The following is a 23,174-nucleotide window of genomic DNA, read 5'->3' as shown; positions in this document are numbered from 1 at the left end:
ACTAGGGTTGTCCTTGGGTCTTGTGTTGGGTAAATCAGAACTATGTCTAGAATTCAAGCACGTCCAAGTAACGTCTTTTAGTGACAGAGTATTGTGATGACATTTACTTTAGCGAATGACAACGGAAAAATTTCCAATTTCTCTGATCGTGTGTGTGTGTGTGTGTGTTTTACAAATAATTCCAGTACACCTAACTATAGGATACATTTAGTAAACATCGTGCAAATTGTTTCTTTGTGATGGTAACGACTTTCGGCGGCTTAGTTTCATGTCGGGAATTATTATTTGAGGGTTCAAAAACAATTTCAATCAATACCAGAAATGAACAACAATGCAAAACACGTTTAGCAAATAACAGTGTAGCAAGTACTTTTTTGATATTACGAGTGTTGGATACTAGACACTTCTAGTTGAATTGGATGCATCTAACAAACATATCACAATTTACTTTTACAATAATCAAAGTCTTAGAGTGTATAACCTCGCGATATTTTACATTTAGCACGCACAATGGGGAGTTACTGAAATGATTAAGAATTGATCGCTAGCTTCGAACGGTACTCGATACTCAAAGTGATATTTTCACACTCTGTAAAGTGCATATGTTTCAATTCTCTGTCGCAAATTCCGACAGTAACGACATTGATGTTAAATCCTCACCCGTGGTTATTGTAAGTGAATCCTAAACATCGCAACAGTCGGTATGGAAATCGAACGCGTGCGTACTTTTAGATAGGTGACACTAACAAGTTTATTACACCCGTGAAATACTCTGAAACGTCGATTCGTGATTGTGTTAGCTATATTCATCTTCCATATCTGTGGACACAAAGATATCTTGACTTTGGTTACAACTCACTCGAAACGAATCGTCGCGGGTAATCTAAAAAAGCACAAGTCGAAGACGAATGATTTGATTTCAATGAACTAAAAAGTCCTTTTGTGTTGATGTTGGATTTAATACAATTTGTATGACTATACCGAATCAGATTCCGAAAGTGAAATGTTACTTTAGTAGAAAAATTGGATGACTCGCATTTTGATATTGATAGATGTGTAGAGTAATATGACTAGTTTATAAAATCTCGGTAATGTTTTTTTGCCATGTCTGTGATCAACAACTATGTGATCAAGTCTTACCATTCGATATTAACTTTCGCAGTCGGTGTAATTTGTTGAAGTAACAATACCGACGAGTTCAATAATATTCTCCATCGATGCATTCGAATAATCCGTCAGCTGCAAGCGGATTTAAAACTTGATGGTGTTTCGCGGTTAACTCAAGTCAGTGGTCGTGTTTGTGTTGATTTCAGGAATGATCATGACGAGTTGCCTGGGTAGATTAGTTAATGTGGTTGTAACTACGACCGTACAGAGTTGCTGACACCCCAATATCTTTTACGCTGTAATATACGGATTTAATTGTGATAAATTAATTCTCAGTTATTGTTCAGACATTCAAATCTCGTATACTCAAAATATAATATGTCCAAGTCAAATCGTATATGCGCCGATTAGTAAATACTTTGTCTTCAGAATAGTAACAACCTTTACAATTGAATAAAAAGATAGAGCATACGAATACAACCAGGATGAATTAATTCAAATTTGTGAGTTGTAATGATATAATCAAGTAAGTGAAACTAGATTTTTAACAATTGTTAATGTTGTGAATAATTCTTTTGAGTATGGTAAGATGTTAAAATATCTCTTTGACAAACGGAAAGCAGGATTGTGAATAGAGTTGTAATGTTACATTACTTGTTTCAAAGTATAATCTTGAAATGTGGTTGGATCAAAGTTGGTAGTCATGTTTGTCAATCCTATTTCAATTCACGCAATGTCAAAGTCCAAATATTTCATTCTGGATTATTTGGATTTACCTTTAGTACATCCCGCGAATGGATTTAAAGTTGGCAAATTACCAAAATGATTGAATATTATCGGGTCAGAGATAGTTGGTATTGATTCTATAAGTGTGAAACAGCGGCGTGGAATGTGTGAATAATTCAACGCGACTGAAGTTGGAGTCGGTAATATTCAGGTTACGTTCGAATCAACAGATCGCGGTAAATGGATTTCTCAAAGGATTAGAGTTGTACCGGATCAACACATTCAAATACGAATCAACTTGGTTTGTGTAGTGAGTTTCATTTCAAGTTGATAAATTGATACATTGCTTGAATATTCTCATGATTCTTATCATGCAACTAAAGTCAACCGCTGTTCCGAAGTGTCCAAACATATAGCGACCACCAGAAAGTGTCAAATTGTTGGTTTTTTGAATCACCGTCTGCGACGGCTCTGTGACAAACTAATTACCGAAATATTACCTTGTGACCGATCGGTATGTCTGTAACACCAAGTCGCTAAAGATGGTTATGGCCGAGACATTATCTTGTCAGCGATCGCGGGGTTTTGCAAACTATGTCACACCTATTTGAAGTGTTAGTTTGTGAACGCTGTTATTGTTGATATTCGAATCGCCGTCTACGCTGGCTCTGTCTGAGATTAATGATATTCTCTATAACCATCCTGACACACAAAGTCTATATCTAGGAACTTATCCAGTAGACCAGTTACCGAAGAAACCAATTAGCGGAAAATTCGCTATCGTCATTAATTACGATGAGTCGAGTTTTCCCGGGTCCCACTGGGTGTCTATATACAGAGATGACGATACTCATTTTCATGATTCACTAGGTTTCGGACCGCTAAAACCTCAGATAATCGGATTCCTGGAGCCGGATGAATTTTCTGTGACTGGGAAACAGTTACAAAGTAAAACTTCGGATGTGTGTGGAGATCATGCTATAGCATTCTTGATAAAAAGAGCTCAAGGGTTTTCAGCCGAGGAATACTTGGATAATTTTGGCGATGATAAAAAAGTGAATGATACGATTGTACGTGCTTTTGTGAAGAGTTTGATTTCAGAGTAATAAACGAATGTGTAAATGTGTATACTTGTGATTCTTGTTGTGACTGCGAACAGCAGATTATTCTGTAGGTGCGAAACAGCGAATAAGCCGAAAGTATTATTCAGGTGGGAACCAATAGCGAGGAAAGAGAACACGATCGGTCATTTGACACGACTAAACTACGACATCATATATCATAATTTACGATCAAACTATTTCACACTGACTGGTCTAGTGTAATAATCGATAGTAGCGGCTGGACGAGAAATAATTCAGTGCACAGGTTATTCGAAATATAGGTTGTACTGCTTAATCCTCTTGCAAGCACGTTTCCGTTTGCGCGGTTATTGTTGGTGACTCGTACATATTCAACACCACGCGAGAGATGCCTGAAAGTACGAATCGTCGCCGCGTCCATAAGAATACCGATATATCATTGTCGTACTCGCCGTAATTTGGAATATACACATTACCTAAGGATCAATCACATGACTATTTACTTGATACATATTCAACACGAAGTACGACATGCCAACAACGAAGCCGCGTGCGAGCTATCCCTATGCTGACAAGGGTTACCGTGCGACCACAAGACACAATAGCCGCATGCCGCCGCCGCCATAAGACATAAAAGCCGCTTGCCACCCCCGGTTTCTCGTTAGCTCACCACCCCGCCCATAAGACGAAAACGTTAGCTCGCCACCCCCGCCATAAGACGAAAACGTTAGTTCGCCACCCCCGCCATAAGACGAAAACGTTAGGTCGCCACCCCCGCCATAAGACGAAAACGTTAGTTCGCCACCCCCGCCATAAGACGAAAACGTTAGTTCGCCACCCCCGGTTTCTCGTTAGCTCGCCACCCCGCCCATAAGAACCCCATTGCGTCATGCGACCGATCTACTTAACTACTAACGTGAGTCCTGAACTTTCAGCAGTTATGAAGCGAGAGTGCTTCATCATCTCTCTAATTTAAAACAAACCAAAAATAGTTTATTATTATTAGGTTATCAACCATTTTGCAAATTTGGAGTTTTCGTGGATCCCTTGAAAAGGCTTTGCGGATCACCGGTTGAGAACCACTGCTCTAAATAGTCTTGCCGTGTGTTATGAACATAGTTCAAGTGTACTTGCCCTGAATGTTCGATGACACCACTTCTATCAGCTTTGCCGGTAAATCTGATAATGAAAACGTATTTGCAATATGCAAGTAACAATATAATGAACAATTTTCATTCTGTAACCAAAAAATTTTCGCGCTTCGCGCGAAAGTATTGACGTCACAGTTTTCTACAATCACACATCACTTTATATGAGCGGAATATATGCATAAAGATCGCCTCAGGTGTTGTGTTAATCATCCAATAAGGGCCCAAGACCATCGTTTAGCCCATTTTTCCTTATCTTTAGGTGGCAGGGGCTCATTTACGTCATCGGATTTTTCGCCCCCCCCCAAATATTTTTTCTGGTTACGCCTTTGTCGTTGCCTGGTCGGTATAATCACCTTCAACCGCTTCCGCCAGAGAACCGAACTCTTTGTTCCAATGTGCGAGCGAGCAATTAAGTATATAGCCTAACTACGTCACCTTTTTCGTTACAGAGGCCATTATTACATTGAGCTCTCAGTGTTACGAGAAGATCTCTGGCGTTCAGAGTCCTTTCTGAGCAGACCAATCAACCCTTCTCCTTTCTTTTCATGGCGGGGGCACTGCACCAATAATTACATAAGTCAGCTTTGTCAAGTTGAAGTTTTTCGGTGGTCCCCTTCCCCCATTTGAGCAGCCAGCATTTCCTCTGCAAATATGTCCACTGTGATAAAATGCACCCCGATAATTAGCTATGCAGTCAGTGTCTGCAGAATCGGTGGATTCGCCCAATGCTAGGTTAAAGTACTCTACTAGCAACATGTTTCATAACATGCGATAAAAGATCGACTGACATTGCTGTTACTCTTCTGGTCACGGTTGAATCAGACAACTTTAGCTTCGAAATTTGTCAGGTGATACTGTTCTTGCTGCAAAGATCCGGAAACAGCAAATATTCGCACAGCGTGTTAAGGTGTTATTGAAATCACACCTTCCCTAGCAGACTTCCTGGATTTAGAGATATTCCAAGCAAATTTGAACGATGCGTCTGTAACGTCGTGTGCAATTTCAACATTGCCTCGAATTATGGATTGCTGAGCTTGACACCTAGCTAGCAACGCTTTTTCTAAGATCAGGCGATAAGTCTAACTCCAGAAGAAACTGTCGTGGTATCATTTTAAGCTTCTACGCTTCTTACGGGAACTGTACTTCGACAAATATGACACATCGGCTTTCCTTTAATATCTGAGAAAGCAAATTCATTGTGCCACGCAGAGTTACAAACTCAGTTTTTGCCGTTTAATTTCCTGCTCCTTACTCTTGTTTCTGTTCAAACCATTCGCGGTGAGTGAAACAGTCTTTCAAAAAATGTAGTAACCTATATAGCTGGATTCTCCCAAACCAGACTCCAGCGGAGTACCCGATTTAAAATAATAACAATCTAAACTCGAGCATAAATCAAGAAACCAGAACACATCAAAGCATGAGTAATCAAACGAAACAGAGACGGTGCGATAGAAGAGCTAAGTAGCTAAATCAACATCTCACAATACCGTGTCAGTAATAATTGCGTTCATAATGAAAGATGTCGCGGGCCGCGGTTTGAGAACCCCTGCTCTAAATGCTGGATATCATCAGGGTCGATCAATCAACCAACAGTATATCGTTAATCTAGATTTTAGTACTCGACTATTTTGCCTTGACACTAAGATTTTCATTCTCCTTACATAGGCCTATATCCCTTGGACGGTAGAGACCGCAGCCTTTCGAAGGGTTCACGGGCCTCAATTTAGGAATTTAGCGTTACACACTTATTTTGTCGCTTCATCCAGACTTATTTCAATACTTGTTGGCATTTCTACCTAAAACGCTCCTAAAAATCTATATTTTGGTTCCCGAAATGCCAAAAATAACACGGGCTGACTATAACCTAACGAATCACCCGGAGTTTTTTACATGCAATTTTTAATTTTATTCCGTTCCCTACCATTTTGGCCGGATAAAGCGGTTGTCCGGACTACCCGGTGTCCGGATTAAAGCGGAGACGACTGTATTTCCTGATGCAAGGCCACTGAGCCACTAATCTGCCTGGCAAGCTGCCCGAGTCGAGTCGAGTCAACCTTCTATAAGAAAATCTCATCAGCCTCAGTCCATCATTTCATCTCATCGCTGGAAAGGCATAAAGTGGCATAAAGTCGGAAATACAAAACAGAAAAAAGACTGAGATTAAAAGGGATTGTAAGCAGCTCGGTGATATGATTGTCGCTGTCACGTAGTCAAACTAGCCATTCTTTTTTTGTTTTTTCCTCTTGCTCTTTCCCGGTTTCTTCGTCTTTGTTGAGCGGCTTCAGCTGTAGCGTATCAGTGACGCGATAGGAGGCTCTGTGACATAGGTAGCGACGTAACAGGACCGCGATCATAAGAAGGATACAGACGACCACGATCGCGGCGACAACTGAAAACGAGAATGGTGGGAGAGTGAGCGGAGCGCGACGGTGACATGTTGGTGACGTGACTGACCTGCGAGGACGGGAGTCGAGATCGAAGATCGAGAGGAACTTGATGACGTCTCTTCTGAATAAAGACAAATACAGGGTTGTAATGACTCGAGTCGACTTGAGTCAATTTTCGTATCGGCTCGACTTGTACTCGAGTTAGTGCGCATGACTTGACCATATATGACCAAGTCATATGACTCGACTCATTCAATATTACTTGATTCAATTCTCGTGTATCAGGACCGATACTTGAAGAATTGGGGCATAAACTATATTCAAAAAGAAAGGAGTATATTATGAATGCGAGGCCTTTGCTGTCGCCCAAGCATATAGTTACAATATTACGGTTGCCATATTTTGAGATGCGAAAAATGGGGCACTTTTCAAAAATTCTGAAAGCTCTAGTACCGGAAAAGATAACTGGTGATTTTGAAAAATATTTAAAGGTCGTCTTTTCCATCTCTACTCCCGAAATACCCGTCGCGCTGTATTTTTCTTTGATTGTCTTGCCAACTCTGGTGTTCGCTACGCCGGAGTCGAGTTTCTTATCGCATTTCAATACCTTTTTCTAGGATAAGTGGACAAATTCCCAAAATGAGGACATTTGGGCGTCATAATAATAATAATAATATAATAATTTATAGAGCGCCGAATATAACAATATATCATTACTACACTAGGGCGCTGTACATAAAAGGCAATAAAATATAAAAGTAAAGGATATGTATAAAAGACGAAGTGCATAGCTGTAGGGCGGAATGAACACTACTCTAGTTCGAACGCTCGTGTGAATAAAACGGTCTTGATTTTGCGTTTGAAAACATATAGCGAGCCACATAGTCTGATAGAAATTGGAAGATTGTTCCACAGAATGGCGGCCGAGGAAGAAAAGGTTCTATCGCCGTAGGTCGATGTTCTGACTCTTGGAACGGACAAGAGCTTTTGCAACTGAGAACGTAGCGCTCTTCCGGGATTATACGTTGTCACTAGCTCACGAAGAGACGCTGGTGCACTTCCCTCCATGCATTTGAAGACGTACAGAAGAAGCTTGTATTCAGACCTAAATTTCACGGGTAACCAATGAAGGGATCTAAGAATCGGTGTTACGTGATCACGCTTCCTTGGCCGAGTTACCAAACGAGCAGCGATGTTTTGGATCTTTTGTAGCTTGTCGATGCAATTTTGGTTTACCCCGTAAAGCAGAGCATTTCCACAGTCACGCCGTGATATCACCAGCGACAGTATTATGGCTTTGCATGCATCCTCAGATAGGTAGTTCCTGATTCGACTGATCTTGTGGATATACATGAAGCAGATCTTTGATGTATAGTCGATATGTTCTTCCATTGAGAGCATGCCGTCAAAGTGAAAAGCTAGGTTACGTACACAAGTCTTGGCTCGGATGGTGTCTGGTCCGAATCTGATGGTGAATTGATTGTGGTCGATGGGGCGTCTGGTTGGCGTAAAAATGATGAGTTCAGTTTTCTCTTTATTTAACTTGAGACGATTTTGTGTCATCCAGAGCTCAACATCAATAAGACATCGCTGTAACTTGGATGGCACGTTCTCCCAATCATTGCTATTTCTCATAAGACCGTATAGACCTGTGTATCATCCGCGTAGCATTGGTGGAAGAAACCATGGCGACGGCAAATATCTCCGACTGGCTTCGTGTACAGGAGGTAGAGCAGGGGTGGGCAAACTACGGCCCGCGGGTCACATGCGGCCCGCAACACCGTTCTGTGCGGCTCGCGAGAGTCTAAAGAAACTTTTTTTAAATATTGATAAAATGCGTACTAAAAATCGAATTAATGTAGGGACTTGATTAATCATGATAATTCTAAGACAGTGGTTCTCAAACTGGTGGACACGCCCCCCCTTGGGGGCGTGAAAGCACCTGACGAGGGGGGGGGCGAAGCTGAGCGCAACTGAAAACATTTTCGCACCCCGCGCGATTTACTGCCAATTCAAAGTTATTGTTCTGTATTTAGTCTGAATTACACATTTAAAAATCTCTCATCAACAGTCGGAACCTTCCATGCCATCAAACTACGCGTTAGGTTTGCTAGCATCCTGGTTGCGTTTTGTGACATGACGAGAAGGGGCGCGAAATCTTTTACCATCATAAGAGGGGGCGTGTCTTAAAAAGTTTGAGAATCACTGATCTAAGGTAAATACTCATCACAGCGGGATAGCTGCAACGAGATTGACATAATTTGGATCACGAGTGGGATTTCAGATTTGCCACTCCATTTTTAATTATTTCAGTGTTGTTCTTACAAAAAAACGATTCGGGCGTGTCTTAGGTATATTCGTTTGTATGCGTAGAATCGGGGTATTTATATTTTATCAACGCATAGTAGAAGCGTGTTTGAAGCTAACATGGTTATGATGCTGTCAGCATTGTGTGTCCTAGAACTAAACCAAAAGTGAAATTAGTAAATCTGTGTACAGATCGTTGCTCAGATTCAAATTTCAATTCTGTTCTAAGAATCGGGCCAACCGACCTTGATCTCTATAGTTTTGACAAATTGGTTATTGAGGTCCGCCAGCAGCCTATGAAATCTCGCCACTATATGTTTCTGACGCGTGTACGATATCATCAAAGCAACGTTTGGCTTGTTTTAAATAAGCACTTAGGTATATTATCTCCATGTAATATCTCCAATATTGCGTTTTGGTTAATATTCCCAATTTTATATAGTGCGGCCCGCGAATGGATTCAGATGTTGAATGCGGCCCGCGAGCTCAAAAGTTTGCCCACCCCTGAGGTAGAGCAATGGGCCGTTGCCTTGCTGAGCAAGCAAAAATTGTCTGATAGAGCCCACCTTGTCACGGAAAAACGTGTTAAATGAGTTTGCCAGACTTAGTGACGATGGATGATTCGATGGTAGTTTGACCGACCTCGATTCTGCGAGGAGGTTTTTCGTTACGCTGAAAAGTTTCTTCTTGTTATCCTTGCATTCCATTATCAACTTGTTGTAGTAGCTAGATTTTGCTTTAACTATCATTCTGATCACCCGAGTGCATTGTTCTTGGTACATCTGTCTATGGACGACTAGTTTAGAAGCTCTCCACTGACGTTCAAGTTTTCTCCGCAGTCTTTTCGCGGTCCTGATATCATTGCTAAACCAGGGTGAGCAGCGCAAGACAATTGATTTCGTGATCGGTGGAGAGTGCTTTATCAATTATCAGGCGAAGCTGCTGATTGTAGTTTCGAAGCAGGACTTCACTCGAGTCGTCGTAAGATTGGAGTTTGACGTTATTTCTGATGTCGTTTGAGATATTTGCAATCGATGCTGTCGAAAACTTACGAAAATTGTATGTCTCGTTGCAGTTTGTTGCTGTTCAGCAGAGCTTTCACTGCGAAATGATCACACGAGCTGTTGCCATTTGCATCAGTTACGCACGCATCGAATACAGTTGGCGCGGCATGCAAGATCTTTGATCATTGTCATCCTAGGACACTTCCAATTTATAGAATAAAAAGAAGACAAATCCTCTTAAATGAGGACATATGGTAACCCTGTAAAATATTGCACCCTCTTTATCTCGCTATTGAAAAGTCTTTAGACGGTACAATCACTGATAGACTTTCTGATATTGTCCACTATGTAGTTTCATGATAAATATAGACATGGTGCAAAATGCCTGAATTGCCAAGAAGCACCCCTTCCCCCTATACCTAGCCTGCATACATACCCAAGAGTTTGAAGAAAGCGAGTTTAACCCACACGATGTCAATAATGAACTGTGCAAACAATGACTTAGGGTGGAGCCAAATTTCTCTGCTGAGTGGCGATTCTCTACTCAGCAACGATTTCGTTACTCAACTCACGCCAAAAAGTATACTCACACTCAAATGCGTCCAGATCGGCACTCAGATCTAAGTCAGCGCACCACCAGACTTAAGTGTCAATTTTCACGGTCGAGCAGCCAACTGCAGGCAACACCCGCCAAATACCGGAGTACCGGTATTGTCGTATATTGGCACACTATTTCTAGATGTGAGGTTCTGCTGAGCGAATGACATCAGTGGCGCTTGGGCGGATGCTGTGTTTATAATTGCATTTATAATTATCTTCTGTACCCTTTCGACTTCTTGTCATACGGCATCTCGGTATACCGGAATGGTAACTTCTGCAGTCTCAATGCGCTAGCATCCCCCGCCGGCGACAAAAAAAGCACAGAAAAAGACCCACCGAAAGAAAGCACTCACAAGGAATGGAAAGAACTAGAAAGCGCCGTGACTTCAGAAAGATCAACATAGAAAAGAACTGTGGACATCGGGCACTCTATAGGCCGAGCCGCCGAGGTGGATGTCAGTATAAAAAAAAGATCGCAACTGCGTGTCGTTCGATATCCTCATATCTGTTCATTACATCGCATTGTGTCTTATCGCATTCTACATTGTGTGTGACTTGTTCAGGTGAAAAATATAACTTGACGATTGTTATTAATATTATGCATGCTCTTCCCACAATTAAATAAACGAAGCATCTTGAACAGACCCCTAGCATGAACCTCGATCAGCTGATAGAGTTCCTGCATGGTAATATGTAATATCAGTGTTGGGAGTCGCTATGACTTCAAGCCAATTTAGACGACAGCAGCAATAAGCTATTGGAAACAAGAAATACTGAATAATTAAGGGAGAAAATGTCGGGTGGGTCTGGGTCCTTTGGGAATTTGAATGGTAGAGGGGCAAAGAGAATTAAAAAGAAATCCTGAAAATCTGTTAACTTTTCAATTTGTTTTCACGATATAGATGCATTTATTTTGTTCTTTCAGGCCTGCACTTACGTGTTCGCCTGGTGTGAAACTTATCTTCATAAATTTCGAATGGGTTTGTAGCGTCTTGCAAATATACTTCTGTGGGGCATAGGAACGTTTCGGGTATCTTCAAGGATTTATATATTTCTATTGGGTCATCTTCAAAGAGTGTGGATCAGCTGAGGTTATTCATTGCATTTAGATAAATCAGTGAGAAGCCTGAGAACTGCGTCTACTTTGTAGGTCAGTGACGAAATAGGGACGATAGCGTCGTGTTGTCATGACAAAATCGTTCACGCGTGTCCGGTCGAAGGCGAAAAAAAATCTGGCAACGGTATCTCGGAAAACGACGTCTGGAAATCGATACTTAACTGAGTAGAGAGAATTGGCGCGCACTCAACGCTGAGTACCAATCGATTTTTAGTTGAGTGGAGATTCGCATTTAAGCAGTACTTAGTTGAGGAGAAGAATTGGGCTCCACCCTAAGACTCGGACTCGAGTCACGACACTGTGACTCGGACTCGACCCGTTGCTCCCTGAATTGGGGTCCGAGCTTGAATCGGTGGTAAAGTGAAAGTACTCGACTAGAAACTATAGGAGTGATATCGCCTTGTGCCTCGTAACCTTGTGACTTGGTTACAATCCTGGAAAAATGATATAAACTGAATGGGATTGAGGAGGAGAGTTTTTACCTGCGAGCGTTGGAGGGAAATCACCGGATGATTCGGACGTGGCGTCAGACAACCAAGGTGACGTTTCCGTTGTACCGTTGACGTAGTTCATCAGTCGGCCTGAATAGAGATTCGGTGTCATATGACAGAGATGGAGGATTCAATATTCCAAATACAAATTTTAGATTCTATCCAAATCCAGAATTAATTTCACCTCGCGCCTACATCTAAATCCGGTGATTGATGAATTTGACCAAAATTCACATGAAAAATGAAGATTTAGAAATCTCATTTCCAAATCGTGAATCGTGGCCGTGAATCCAAATTCAACCGAAATCTCTCACGAAGGTGCAAACTAAGATCATCAAAACATCCGACTTACTCTTTATTGTTATTGTTCTTGCTGTCGTTCTTGTTGTCGACTCGTGCGATGACGTCACGCTCCCGTATGACGTGATTTCCGGCGCAGAAACAGACATTGTCGAGTTTCCGCTACCTGAAAAATCCATGGAGTTTCAATACGGATCTGCCGGATATCTAACAAGTGACTCCGGATAATACTAACCGGGAGCGTCCTCGTCGTCGGCAGTCGTCCAAGTGGCGACCGACATCTCAGAGTTGTGTCATTTGTGTATAGTTAGATACTTGATAGCACTGCAAACATAATATGGTTACGCTTTCAGTAGAGCACGACCGCATATAGGTTCTCTAATAATATCGAGTCGATAGCTCATTTTGAAAGAAATATTGGTATCGGCCATTGCAGGTAGAAAGTGTCGGGTATTTTTCTGACTTCAAAGTATGGCAATAGGGTGATGAGCTATATCAGGCGACTGCTAGACAGAGAATGATTTCTATCTCGAATAGCATAGGTCAGTGGTTCTCAACCGAGGGATCCGCGAGGCATTTTCAGGGGGTCCGCGAAACCTCAATCTTTGCAATATGGTTGATAAACTAATTTGTATTTTTAAATTAGAGCAATCTCGTTTCATAACTGCTGGAACGTCAGAACTCACTTTGAGATGAAATATTATGCTGTGCAAACTCATTTTAATTGCCAAATTCTTAATTGCCTACTGATACAAACATGTAGCTGTTTGGGGGTGTTTTCTTTGGATTTTGAAAAAAATTGTTTGCAAAAATCCATTTTCTCTTGTGATATACATGAACGATGAACGGTCACTTTGAGTTGATGTTTATCACTAGCCTTCAGGTAATATCTTCACGAGGCAGATGACGGTTTCACGATAATTGAGCTCTATTTGAACTAAAATTGGGGGGTTCACGGTTCGTGGTTTATCGCAGTGGTTCTCAAAGTATATGTAGCGAAATGTATAAATTTGAGTCGCAATTGACCCAGGGCGATTGTTCAATGTATGAAATTGTCACCGAATTTCTCGCAAAAGAAGCACTGCATGCAAACCATCAAGTGACAGTTGTTTTGTTACGACAATATATAGATTGATCTGCTTTTCCGCTGCAGGCACTGTTCCACATATTTCAGCGACTAGTTCCCCCAGGTATCAGAAGCGACAAGCAGACTTGAGCAACTAAAGAATACTTCCATATGAAATCGTATAGTTCATTCTCATAAGTGTGGAAACGGAAAATGTACAGCAAGATTGACTCGTTCCGCACGATACTATTCTCCTGTAGCATTTTCAGGAAAACCAAAAATTAGATTAGAATTAAAATTAGAGCGTAGAAACATTTCACAAATTAAATTAAAATTATAATAAGGGAAAAGAAACATTAAACATATCAGATTAGAATTATACTACGGGCATTTCGCTCTTAGTCTAATTAGACTAAAAACATTATCTAGTATAGTCTGCGCACAAGTTCAACACGCGCGCATTATCGACTAACGAGGGAACAACTACCATATGATCCGAACGGAATAAAAGAAAACGCATCGCAACGCATCGTACCTCAGGTATGGAACAGCATCTCGCCGGCTATCCGACAGCCACCGAGCATGTCGATTGTCCATTGCCCACGTTAAATCGACATACAAGCAATTTCAACCGAATCAATACCATTCAGCGCTCAAGATTACCGGACCTTGATATGACATATCAGCAGGGCCGAAACAGCACTTCGTCAGCCCCCCAAAAACGTTGGTTTTGGCCCCCCATAGGGTCATAAACCCCACATCCGGATATAGCCTACACTTTTATAAAGATGAAAAAGTTTACACCTCTTAACTGGTAAGCCAAACACGAAATGCTGTAGTAACATAATTTACTATCGTTTTTAGTAAACTCTCACAATATTACTATGATACGGAATATTGGTATTGTGTATCGATGCTCATAAATGACTAAATAATGAACACTTCCGACACCACGAAATTTGCGTATTTATTGTTCAAAAATGCAGCGCGAAAGGAGATGTGCGGTACGAATGGGCCAAGTCTCACCTGTCAGAATAGCGTAATTCATCATAAACAGCTTAGAATACATAGTATGTGTATTAGTATACTAGAATATATAGTATATTACGAACCACCCCTAAGCGCGAGCGATATTTGTTATTTTGATCCGTCACTATATCTCGCCAGATCGCGCCCTGCGCGAAAATTTTCTCTAATTCATGATCGAATCGGTCAATAATATTTGGAATGGCATATTTATTGATATAATTTTTTTTATCCTCTCTCTGCCCACGTAATCAGATTTACGGGTAGAGCTAAGTGAGGTGTTGTCTAGGAAAATGTAGGGCCGTAAATATTCAATAGCTATGCCAAAAGATAATGATATAAAGTTACTAAAAACTAAAAGACGCACACGATTTCAAATATTTATTTCTTCACTGGCAAATAATTTTTTCTGCGGGGTGGCAGTTGTCTTGAGGGGTTCAGATTGTCAAGACAGGAACATTCGGCGCCTACGACGATTTAGGCGTCTACGGACAATTGAACAATGAACATATATGCATATTAGGGCTGTTGAAAAAACTTTTTGTTCGGATTTCAATGGCTATGTGATAATATTATTCGGTTGGCTAAAACAACGCTGCACACCAAATGTGGCTCAATTCTAACCAGTAGAAGCGAGGTTCTTGCAGTAGAAAGTATTGAATTTATCACATAAAAACTAAAAAAATAAAATTTCAATTTTTTTCTGTCCACCCCATAAAATAGTTAGGCTGTCAGCGGAGATGATGCACACCAAATTCGGCTTAATTCCCACCATTAGAAGCGAATTTATTGCAGTAAAAACTTTTCTAATTCCATGATTTATAATAAATAACGAGTTAGCCACCGTAAATACTATTTTATTTAAACCCAAATTTTTCCAATGCAATAACTTCGCTTCTACTGGTTGGAATTGAGCCAAATTTGGTGTGCATCGTCTTTACTGACAGCCTAACAATTTTACGGGGTCGGCTGAAAATTTGATTTATTTTTTATTTAATAAATTCATAACTTTCTACTGCAAGAACCTCGCTTCTACTGGTTGGAATTGAGCCAAATTTGGTGTGCTGCATTGTTTCAGCCAACAAAATCTTTTTATCGAGTACGCAGTGAAATTTGAAAGAAAAAATGCTTTTGAACAGCCCTAATTTTTATATATAGAAGTTTTAGGTCAGCCTTTTCGGCCAAGGTTTTCTCGCTGCCGATTGTTCTGGCATATGCACTTGTCGGAGTCGCACGCCACATGGCCTAAAACTTTATATGTCTTGGTGAGTTGCGGCGCGGTGAAGGCCGGCGATGGAATGCCCATTTCTATAAATCGTGCGTGTTTTTGCTTGGGAGAGGGTAACCAATGACTGAGATATTAGGCAACAATAAATCGCACCTAGCACGAAAAAAAAATGAATAAGGTTGCATAAATAACAAAAACTCTATAATTTATGTTCATTCACGAAATAATTCTGGGCCTCCTTCGAGATCGCGCCCCAATTGAGGGGTTTGGGGTGCGGCAATTATGGTCCTGCATATCAGCATCGCCTATCGACACATGCGTAATTCATTTTCATCACTATATAGTCGTTTTATGTTATCCCTTATGTGTTTCCAACCAGTGTGCATGTCTCTTAATTTTATCGTCTTGGCTCAGATGGGTGTCTGATTACAAAGACTACGCCAAGTCGTTTGGACACCTTCCCAACTTTTCATTGTAACACAATCAGCAAGGTCAGACAGTTATAACCAGAAATTTGGAAAAACACTACAATTCTAACTTGTGGTGAGACGTTCAACTATACACGAGCTCTTTATATGTTAGATATAAGTCATCTCAAGTCGAAACCACTTAGCGAAGTCAACACGATGTCGTCGAGTTCGAGTTGCGCAAGCTGTTTCTGCATAAAAGCGGTCCTATGCTAAAGCCTACATCCACTCGAGGTAGTGGATTGTTGGTGACACAAACTTACCAAAGGGAAAGTCGCTTCGGATGAAACTTAGCAGTTAACTTGACCGACGTAATCCGACCAATGCATGCTTAAGACTACAGCCCCACTGATATCGGACATTAGAGCAGAAACCGCTAAAACCTACAACTAGCACCTTCACCTATAACTTCGGTATATTAAAAAAATATGGCATCTCGAATTTCGAAAACATCATTGCGTATATTTTAGGGTTACCATATGTCGTCCCTTTTCGGGAAATCGAAAATGTCCTCAGAGGACGCCTAAATGTCCTTCTCTTTGTAAATACGTCCTCTTGTATAACATTGACAGTTAGGCTAATCGGCAGGCAAAAGTAAAAACGCCGTAAATCACGCGAAATCTGTAATGTGGATGTTCGAGCGGCTCTTTCGGGAGTATAGGACTGCAAAATGACCTTTTTCATTTAGCCAACAGAACAGCAGTTTTATTATAAAATGGGGCCATTCGGAAGGCGCGAGTCGGAGAAATTACCTTTTTTTAGTCAACACAATCTGATTTTCCAGTGAAGATTTTAGAATCAGGAGTTTTCTAACTTTTGTGATTTGTATAAATTGTTCTTCTTTCCGGATTCCGAAGTATGGTAACCCTAATTTATTTAAACAGCTTTGCAGTCATTGCTGAGCTTCGACATGAAATAAACCAGAATGGCTGAATAATATTCAGTGAATATGGATACTATAAAGTAGATATGCGGTTAGTGACAAAGTACTTATGCTTTTTCAGATTGCTATAGTGCAACACACCTACTTACACTAATTACTCAAGTGGTAATGATTTGAGACTAACAGTTCTAATTGAATAGTTCTCAGCTTTCTTTTTGTCAAAACTAGGTATATAATGCTTTACTAACTTGGAAATAGCCATACTTCTCTTGTACCTGAGTCGAAATTTACATTACGTCTATACTTCTACTCGGTCTAGCAGCCGCAAATTGTAGTTCCCTGACACCCTGCCTCTATATGCTGGTAGGTCACGAAAATAGCCGATATTTTTGACCTGCATTGTCCGATACCGACATTTCTTTTAAAGTGCGATATCAACCTCATATTATCTGCGAACCGATTAATCGGATGGGATATACAAGACCAGCTGACTGCTCTGGGACATTAATTATTAGGGATGGTGTGAACGTGAAGTTCAAGTTCGCGTTCTGTGTGTGAACCTCAGAAATTTAGAGGTTCACGTTCACAAACGAACCTTGGTAGGTTCTGCACTGCGAACCATTTTCATATATTACAATTTCCCACGTCATTACAACGTCTTTGGTTGGTCAAAATTAATTGCATTTCAACTGCGGGCCACTCTGTGCATGGCGCATAAAAACAAAAATCAACACTAAACGAGCATGCACCTTGACAATCTAAAAAAAATTATGTTACAAATGTTCTCGAAATATCCAGTTTTCTGTTTGTGAATATTTAGTGACTCTCTATCGTGAGCTTAACCGGCAACCACACAATATCAAGAGCGAAACAAGCAACACATAGGTAGTCAGCGAATGATGCTTATTCAACCAATCAATGAAATTCATGTGAAGCATACGTCGTTATCTAATGTAAAAAATCTAGCAGGCGAACGGGGTCCATCTTAATTTGATGTTTCTTGTATCATAAAAAAACAAATCCTTGCGATTGGGGTGTTAGCTACTCCGGTATAAATTCGGGATAATATCGGTAGGAAGTATAGAAACCCATTTTACACTCTTCTCATTATCAACGTAGCAATACTCGACGCCGATTACATATTCCGGTCTGGATTAGACCGTTAAATCTTAAGCTTGTATTCCCTTGCAAGTCTTTGTCGAGATTGTTGGCAAAGCCACGCGAAATTTTGATTTTATGGGATTATTATATCCTTTGATTGCTCCAGTTGATACATTTGGTGACGTTTGAACAGTCAGTATATGCTTCAGCATTGTTGCATAATGTGGCCAAGTCATCGCGAGGTATCGTGTTGTACATCAATATATCACTTCACTGAAATGTTGGGTTGGAATTTACAATATGACGACACGTGACGTCATGAGGTTCACGTTCGCGTTCACACAGAACCTTTCAAAAAGGTTCGCGCTGACACAAACCTGAACCTTTCTGAGGTTTACATCATCCTTACTAATTATTATCATTACTTCCAAATGTGTAAGGCTGAATACGGCCTTTGGAAGACCAAATCACATCGGCCGAATTGACTGAAATAGGCCCAAATTATTTTGTATATGGCAGCATAAAGTGACGCGCGACCTAATAATTCGATGTAATGCAATAAAACGAATCACAGGACGCACGGCAACTATTCGCTTGCTGTGCCTTTATATTCAACAACCTCTCAAATGCTTCGTTAGGTTGATTAGGTATACCAGTAAACAGCACATCTTTCTGATCTAATGTGCGGAAACCTAATTTACATCGTGATTATTGTAGAGTCGAAAGCAATGAATTAGTGTTAACCCAAATTCCGGTGCCAACTAACATGGAAATGTGCCTGTATTCTGAGATTTGGAATTCAAATGTGCTAATAGGCGACTCTGTTTACAGTTACACTAATTGGCTGCTTTGTGATACTAAATGGAGCTTGGATCTACGAGCACAGGTTACTCCGGTCAGTCAGTGCTTTACGGCGAGAACTGTTATATGAACCCCAAACCAGAATCCCTTGCCAAACGTTGGAGCTTTATCAAGACTCCTCCGCGGTATTTGATCGGAGAAAGCGGTGTCTTAAAAGGCCTGGAAGTGGGCAGTGCTCCTAATAGTCGGCAATTACGGAATCAAAATAAGGAATATCGTCTAGGTGTAAGTGACCATTGCAGTCGAAAAACACCATGAATACTACCAAAAACTACAACAAATACGAACAATATCCGTGTGTTACCTAGACCTCCTTCGACAATTGGGCTGCTCTGTGGTGGTAAATGAAACTCATACCTATCCTACATAGCACGTTATAGCTACAACTGTAACATCAACCAGCAACTTACAACTATAGGCCATTGAGCCGCATTCACTAGACGTCCACTTGCGACTATACTGACATTTGCAACTGTCGCGAAATTGTAGACTTCGTACTGCCAGTAGGCCGTCACGTGCGCTTGCCTTGCATTGCAAGGACGGCTATTATTCATCGGCTGTTCTATGATTTCCGCGCAGAGACAACACTTTATCGATCAGCTGTTCGCGGACAATGCTCACAAGCTCACATGCAGCGGTGGAAGCGAAATTCTCCATTCCCGCGTCACGCTGATTAAGGCAAGACGCGCGAATACTAAATCAGGCTACAGGAAAACTTTTACAAACTACTGGATTTTAAAAATGCGCAACTATAATTGGTGGAACCACGCACTTTTCAAAATGCGCAACTATAACTACTACTACCATTTTTCAAAACTCGCAACTATACAACTAGAAATACTCACTTTTCAAAATGCGCAACTATGGAAAACAATTTACTTTCCACAACCAGCAACTAGAAATAGAACTAGAACTACTCACTTTTCAAGACTCACAATGAGATTTATAACTGGTTCTCACTTTTCCAACTTCGCAACTATATAACGACCTTTAAAATCTCGTAGCTATAGCTATGATACAAATTATCAATTGCAAATGCACTAAGAGATATTAGAGACACAATCAGAATTTCAACAGAACGGGGTTTTGAGATGAAATGGGGGGTCGACCCCAAAATCCACACTTCCGCCACGATTCATGCTAAACAACGACAACAGAACATTTTATTTTAGACTTTACATTAAAAACAGAATATATCATTCATTCGTTCGTAAACCAATATTTGAATTGATGTTATCATAATAGCAGAATTGTGTATTTCGTTAGGTGGAAGTGTCGACGCGAAATGTCAACCTGAAATCGAAAAAAAAAACATTTTATGACTGGTTGGGTCAGCGCATTTATTTGTGCAATGAAACTAATGTAGCTCACATATTGCGATCATTATGAAGCATTAATATAGGGTTGTGTTTAAAACAAACATGTTTAAATAAAGGCCCTTGTTTTAAACACGTTCTTTATTGCTTTTTTTCTAAGGCGTGGCGTCATGAATATTCAATTTTGACATCATAGTCGATTAACATTCACAATGGAAAACAGGGTAAATACAGCTCCCTTGACGAAATAGGCTTCCAACCCCTATCTTAGACGGAGCAAAAATATTCTTAACCTGGACAACATCATCACGCAGTCCTTTTACGGTCGGCGGTCATCATCACCAGAACATTTCGCTTCGCACCAATGATCTGTATCTACGTAATAGCTGTTGGACCGACTATTTCGAGGATTCCAACCATTCCACATTGTATACGTCGGCTATATCGGGTGGTAATCGTCGTCCGTAGGATCGTACAACATGTTTTTGGAAAGTATTTGCACTATTATGGCAAACAAATATGGTGAACATGTTTTAAACAAAGTGTTTCAAACAGTAACCATTTGTTTGAAATGCATCCCTAATTGTTAGACTTGACATTTCAGAACTTGACAACACTTGTTTGTCCTACGAAACTTAACGTGTGGTCAGTGGTTCTCAGACTGGGGGCACGCCCATCTTGCGGGTGGGGATGGGGGGTTCGTGAAAGTAGCTGAAGGGGAGAATGAGTTTAATTAGTGCTAGCACTTCCAGTTTAAAAAACGGAAATAATCCTGATTATATTACGCTGTAGCATACATACACTGATGCTAGATTGTGACTGATACTGTACGTCGCACCGATCAGAAGATATCCCTTAATTGAGAGTAACTGGTTAAGGCGCATGGTGTACGGAGGTGTTAGCGGATGCTTTTATGGACTGTCAAGCATCTTTTCCGACTTCGTAGAACAGGGCCGGCCAACCCGCGAGAAGGTTTTGAGTGGCCCGCGAGGTAATTTCCGAAATTAGTGATATTATCAAAAATGGATTGCACAGACTGTGAACTTGCAACGCCAACCAAAAATTTGATTAGTCTGACCGCAACACTTGAAATGTGATGACTAAAGTATCAGTTCCGACGCATTGGTAGATCTATGAACCGGTCGCATTTTGGTAGATCTTCGTACACTACGACAAAGCAGAATAATTTGCGATCGATTTATCAAAAGTAAAAATGTTCTACACGCTTCGCGCAACATGTTGTCACTTGATTTCTTGCTTTTAATATTGTTACCCCTTCGCGATTACGAGACAAAGTGTCGTTCAGCATATGCGACCTTACGTTTGCGCTTGCAGAAAGACCGTCGACTATGAAACCTATAGGCACAAAACGATTGACGCAAGTTGGTCGAAGCTTTCGATATTAATATGTTCAGGCGCCGAATATTCCAGTCATTGCAAACTGAGCCCAGCGATATACAGCAGGCCCGCAACACAGTCAAGTGACGATATTGTTGACCTATGAGCTTCAAAAATTTTTCGCGCTTCGCGCGGCTGGTGGCCCGCGCAATAGTTCGTCAATCGAATGTGGACCTTTGACTGAAAAGGTTGGCCACCCCTGTCGTAGAAAGACAGAAAAGTTATGATGAAATACGACATTTCCCTCGGAGGCCATGTCACATGCCACGATAGAGATTGTACAATCTCTATAATGCCACCAGGGCTTTGGATCCGGAGCCGGAGCCCGGAGCCGGAGCTCCGGAGCCGTGCATTTTCACCGGAGCTGGAGCCGGAGCCGGAGCTCTACATAAAATTCAGCTGGAGCCGGAGCCGGAGCTGGAGCCTGTTATTTGAGGAGTAGCTCCGGCTCCGACGTATTTCATAAGATGCTAAATTATATATGTAACAACCACAACTGCTGATTTTTCATAATTGAAGAGCAGGCCTGAATTTTAATGCTGTGCACAGCAATGGCATGGAGTAAAGTGCGTTCTAGTGCAACTACGATGTTATCGACAATTGGCAAGTATTCATTATGATGTCACAAGCCGGCACGGCGGCACCTATGTCTTCGTTGCTACATCGGATGTTACTGACGGCTGACAGACTCTAGATTACTATAGATAACTAACCTATGGGTAGATTAGTAATCTATATAGACCAGGAATGGTCAACCTTTTCGGTAAATGGGCACATGCAATTGACGAACGAGTGCGCGGTCCACTAGCCGCACCAAGCGGGTAAAATTTTCAAAGTTTATAAATAAACTAGGTCAATAATATTATTACTTGAGTATATTGCGGGTACCGCCCGCTATATAGGCTCAGTTTGCAAGGACATGACTATTCGGCGTCTGGCCATATCGATCTCGAAAGTCTCCGATAATATGCGACAATCGTTTTGTGCCTACATTACCTCGTCGGCGAAAAGACTTCCTCCCGTAATTGCGAATACAGTCATATTCAATCAGGTAAATTAGGCGTTTTTTTCATTTTCAATATGGGGTAGGCTACCAATCAAGAAATCGTCTGACAATTAAACATTCGAAGCGTGAAGAAAAATTTCACTACTATTTTAGTTTATTGTAAAGTACGACGGTTTACTGAAAATGTGACTGGACCCTGGATCTGCCAATGCGTCGGAACTGATATTTTAGTCATCAACTTCCCAAGTGTCGCAGCCAGACTTGTAATTTTTGGTTGGCATTGCAAGTTCACAATCTGAGCAATTCATTTTCGATAATATAATAGGAAATTACCTCGCGGGCCACGCAAAACCCTCTCGCGGGCCACATTTGGCCCGCGGGTTGGTCACCCATTATGTAGACAGGCCCATTCGATAATTTCAGAGCCGGAGCCGGAGCTGGAGCCGGAGCAGTGGTAATAATGCGGCTCCGGAGCTGGAGCCGGAGCTAATGTATGATAGAAGAAAGCTCCGGAGCCGGAGGTGGAGCAGTTTAAATTTACGGCTGCTCC

General features: G+C 41.1%; 1 protein-coding gene across 2 annotated transcripts in view; it reads right to left on the bottom strand.

The window, feature by feature from the left end:
- Nucleotides 1-6,144: 6,144 nt before the first annotated feature.
- The window catches only part of LOC145445026 (uncharacterized), a 155,345-nt gene continuing 138,315 nt past the window's right edge, over nt 6,145-23,174 (bottom strand). Inside the window, exons 1-6 of one of the 2 annotated variants that reach the window (XM_080323126.1) lie at nt 16,323-16,453; nt 12,508-12,596; nt 12,325-12,438; nt 11,964-12,062; nt 6,521-6,574; nt 6,145-6,455 (exon numbers count right to left, since the gene is read on the bottom strand). In XM_080323126.1, the coding sequence (XP_080179252.1) occupies nt 6,277-6,455; nt 6,521-6,574; nt 11,964-12,062; nt 12,325-12,438; nt 12,508-12,553 (492 nt within the window). In that variant the 5' untranslated portion in view covers nt 12,554-12,596; nt 16,323-16,453 and the 3' untranslated portion in view covers nt 6,145-6,276. Of the gene's footprint in view, nt 6,456-6,520; nt 6,575-11,963; nt 12,063-12,324; nt 12,439-12,507; nt 12,599-16,322; nt 16,454-23,174 lie in introns of those variants that run through there. The other variant, XM_080323125.1, reaches the window with a different exon arrangement.

This window comes from Botryllus schlosseri, chromosome 8 (genome assembly GCF_051294905.1).
Source record: "Botryllus schlosseri isolate E-star chromosome 8, Bs_hap1, whole genome shotgun sequence".
Lineage (NCBI taxonomy): Eukaryota > Metazoa > Chordata > Ascidiacea > Stolidobranchia > Styelidae > Botryllus > Botryllus schlosseri.
This window is presented reverse-complemented; position numbering and strand designations above follow the sequence as displayed.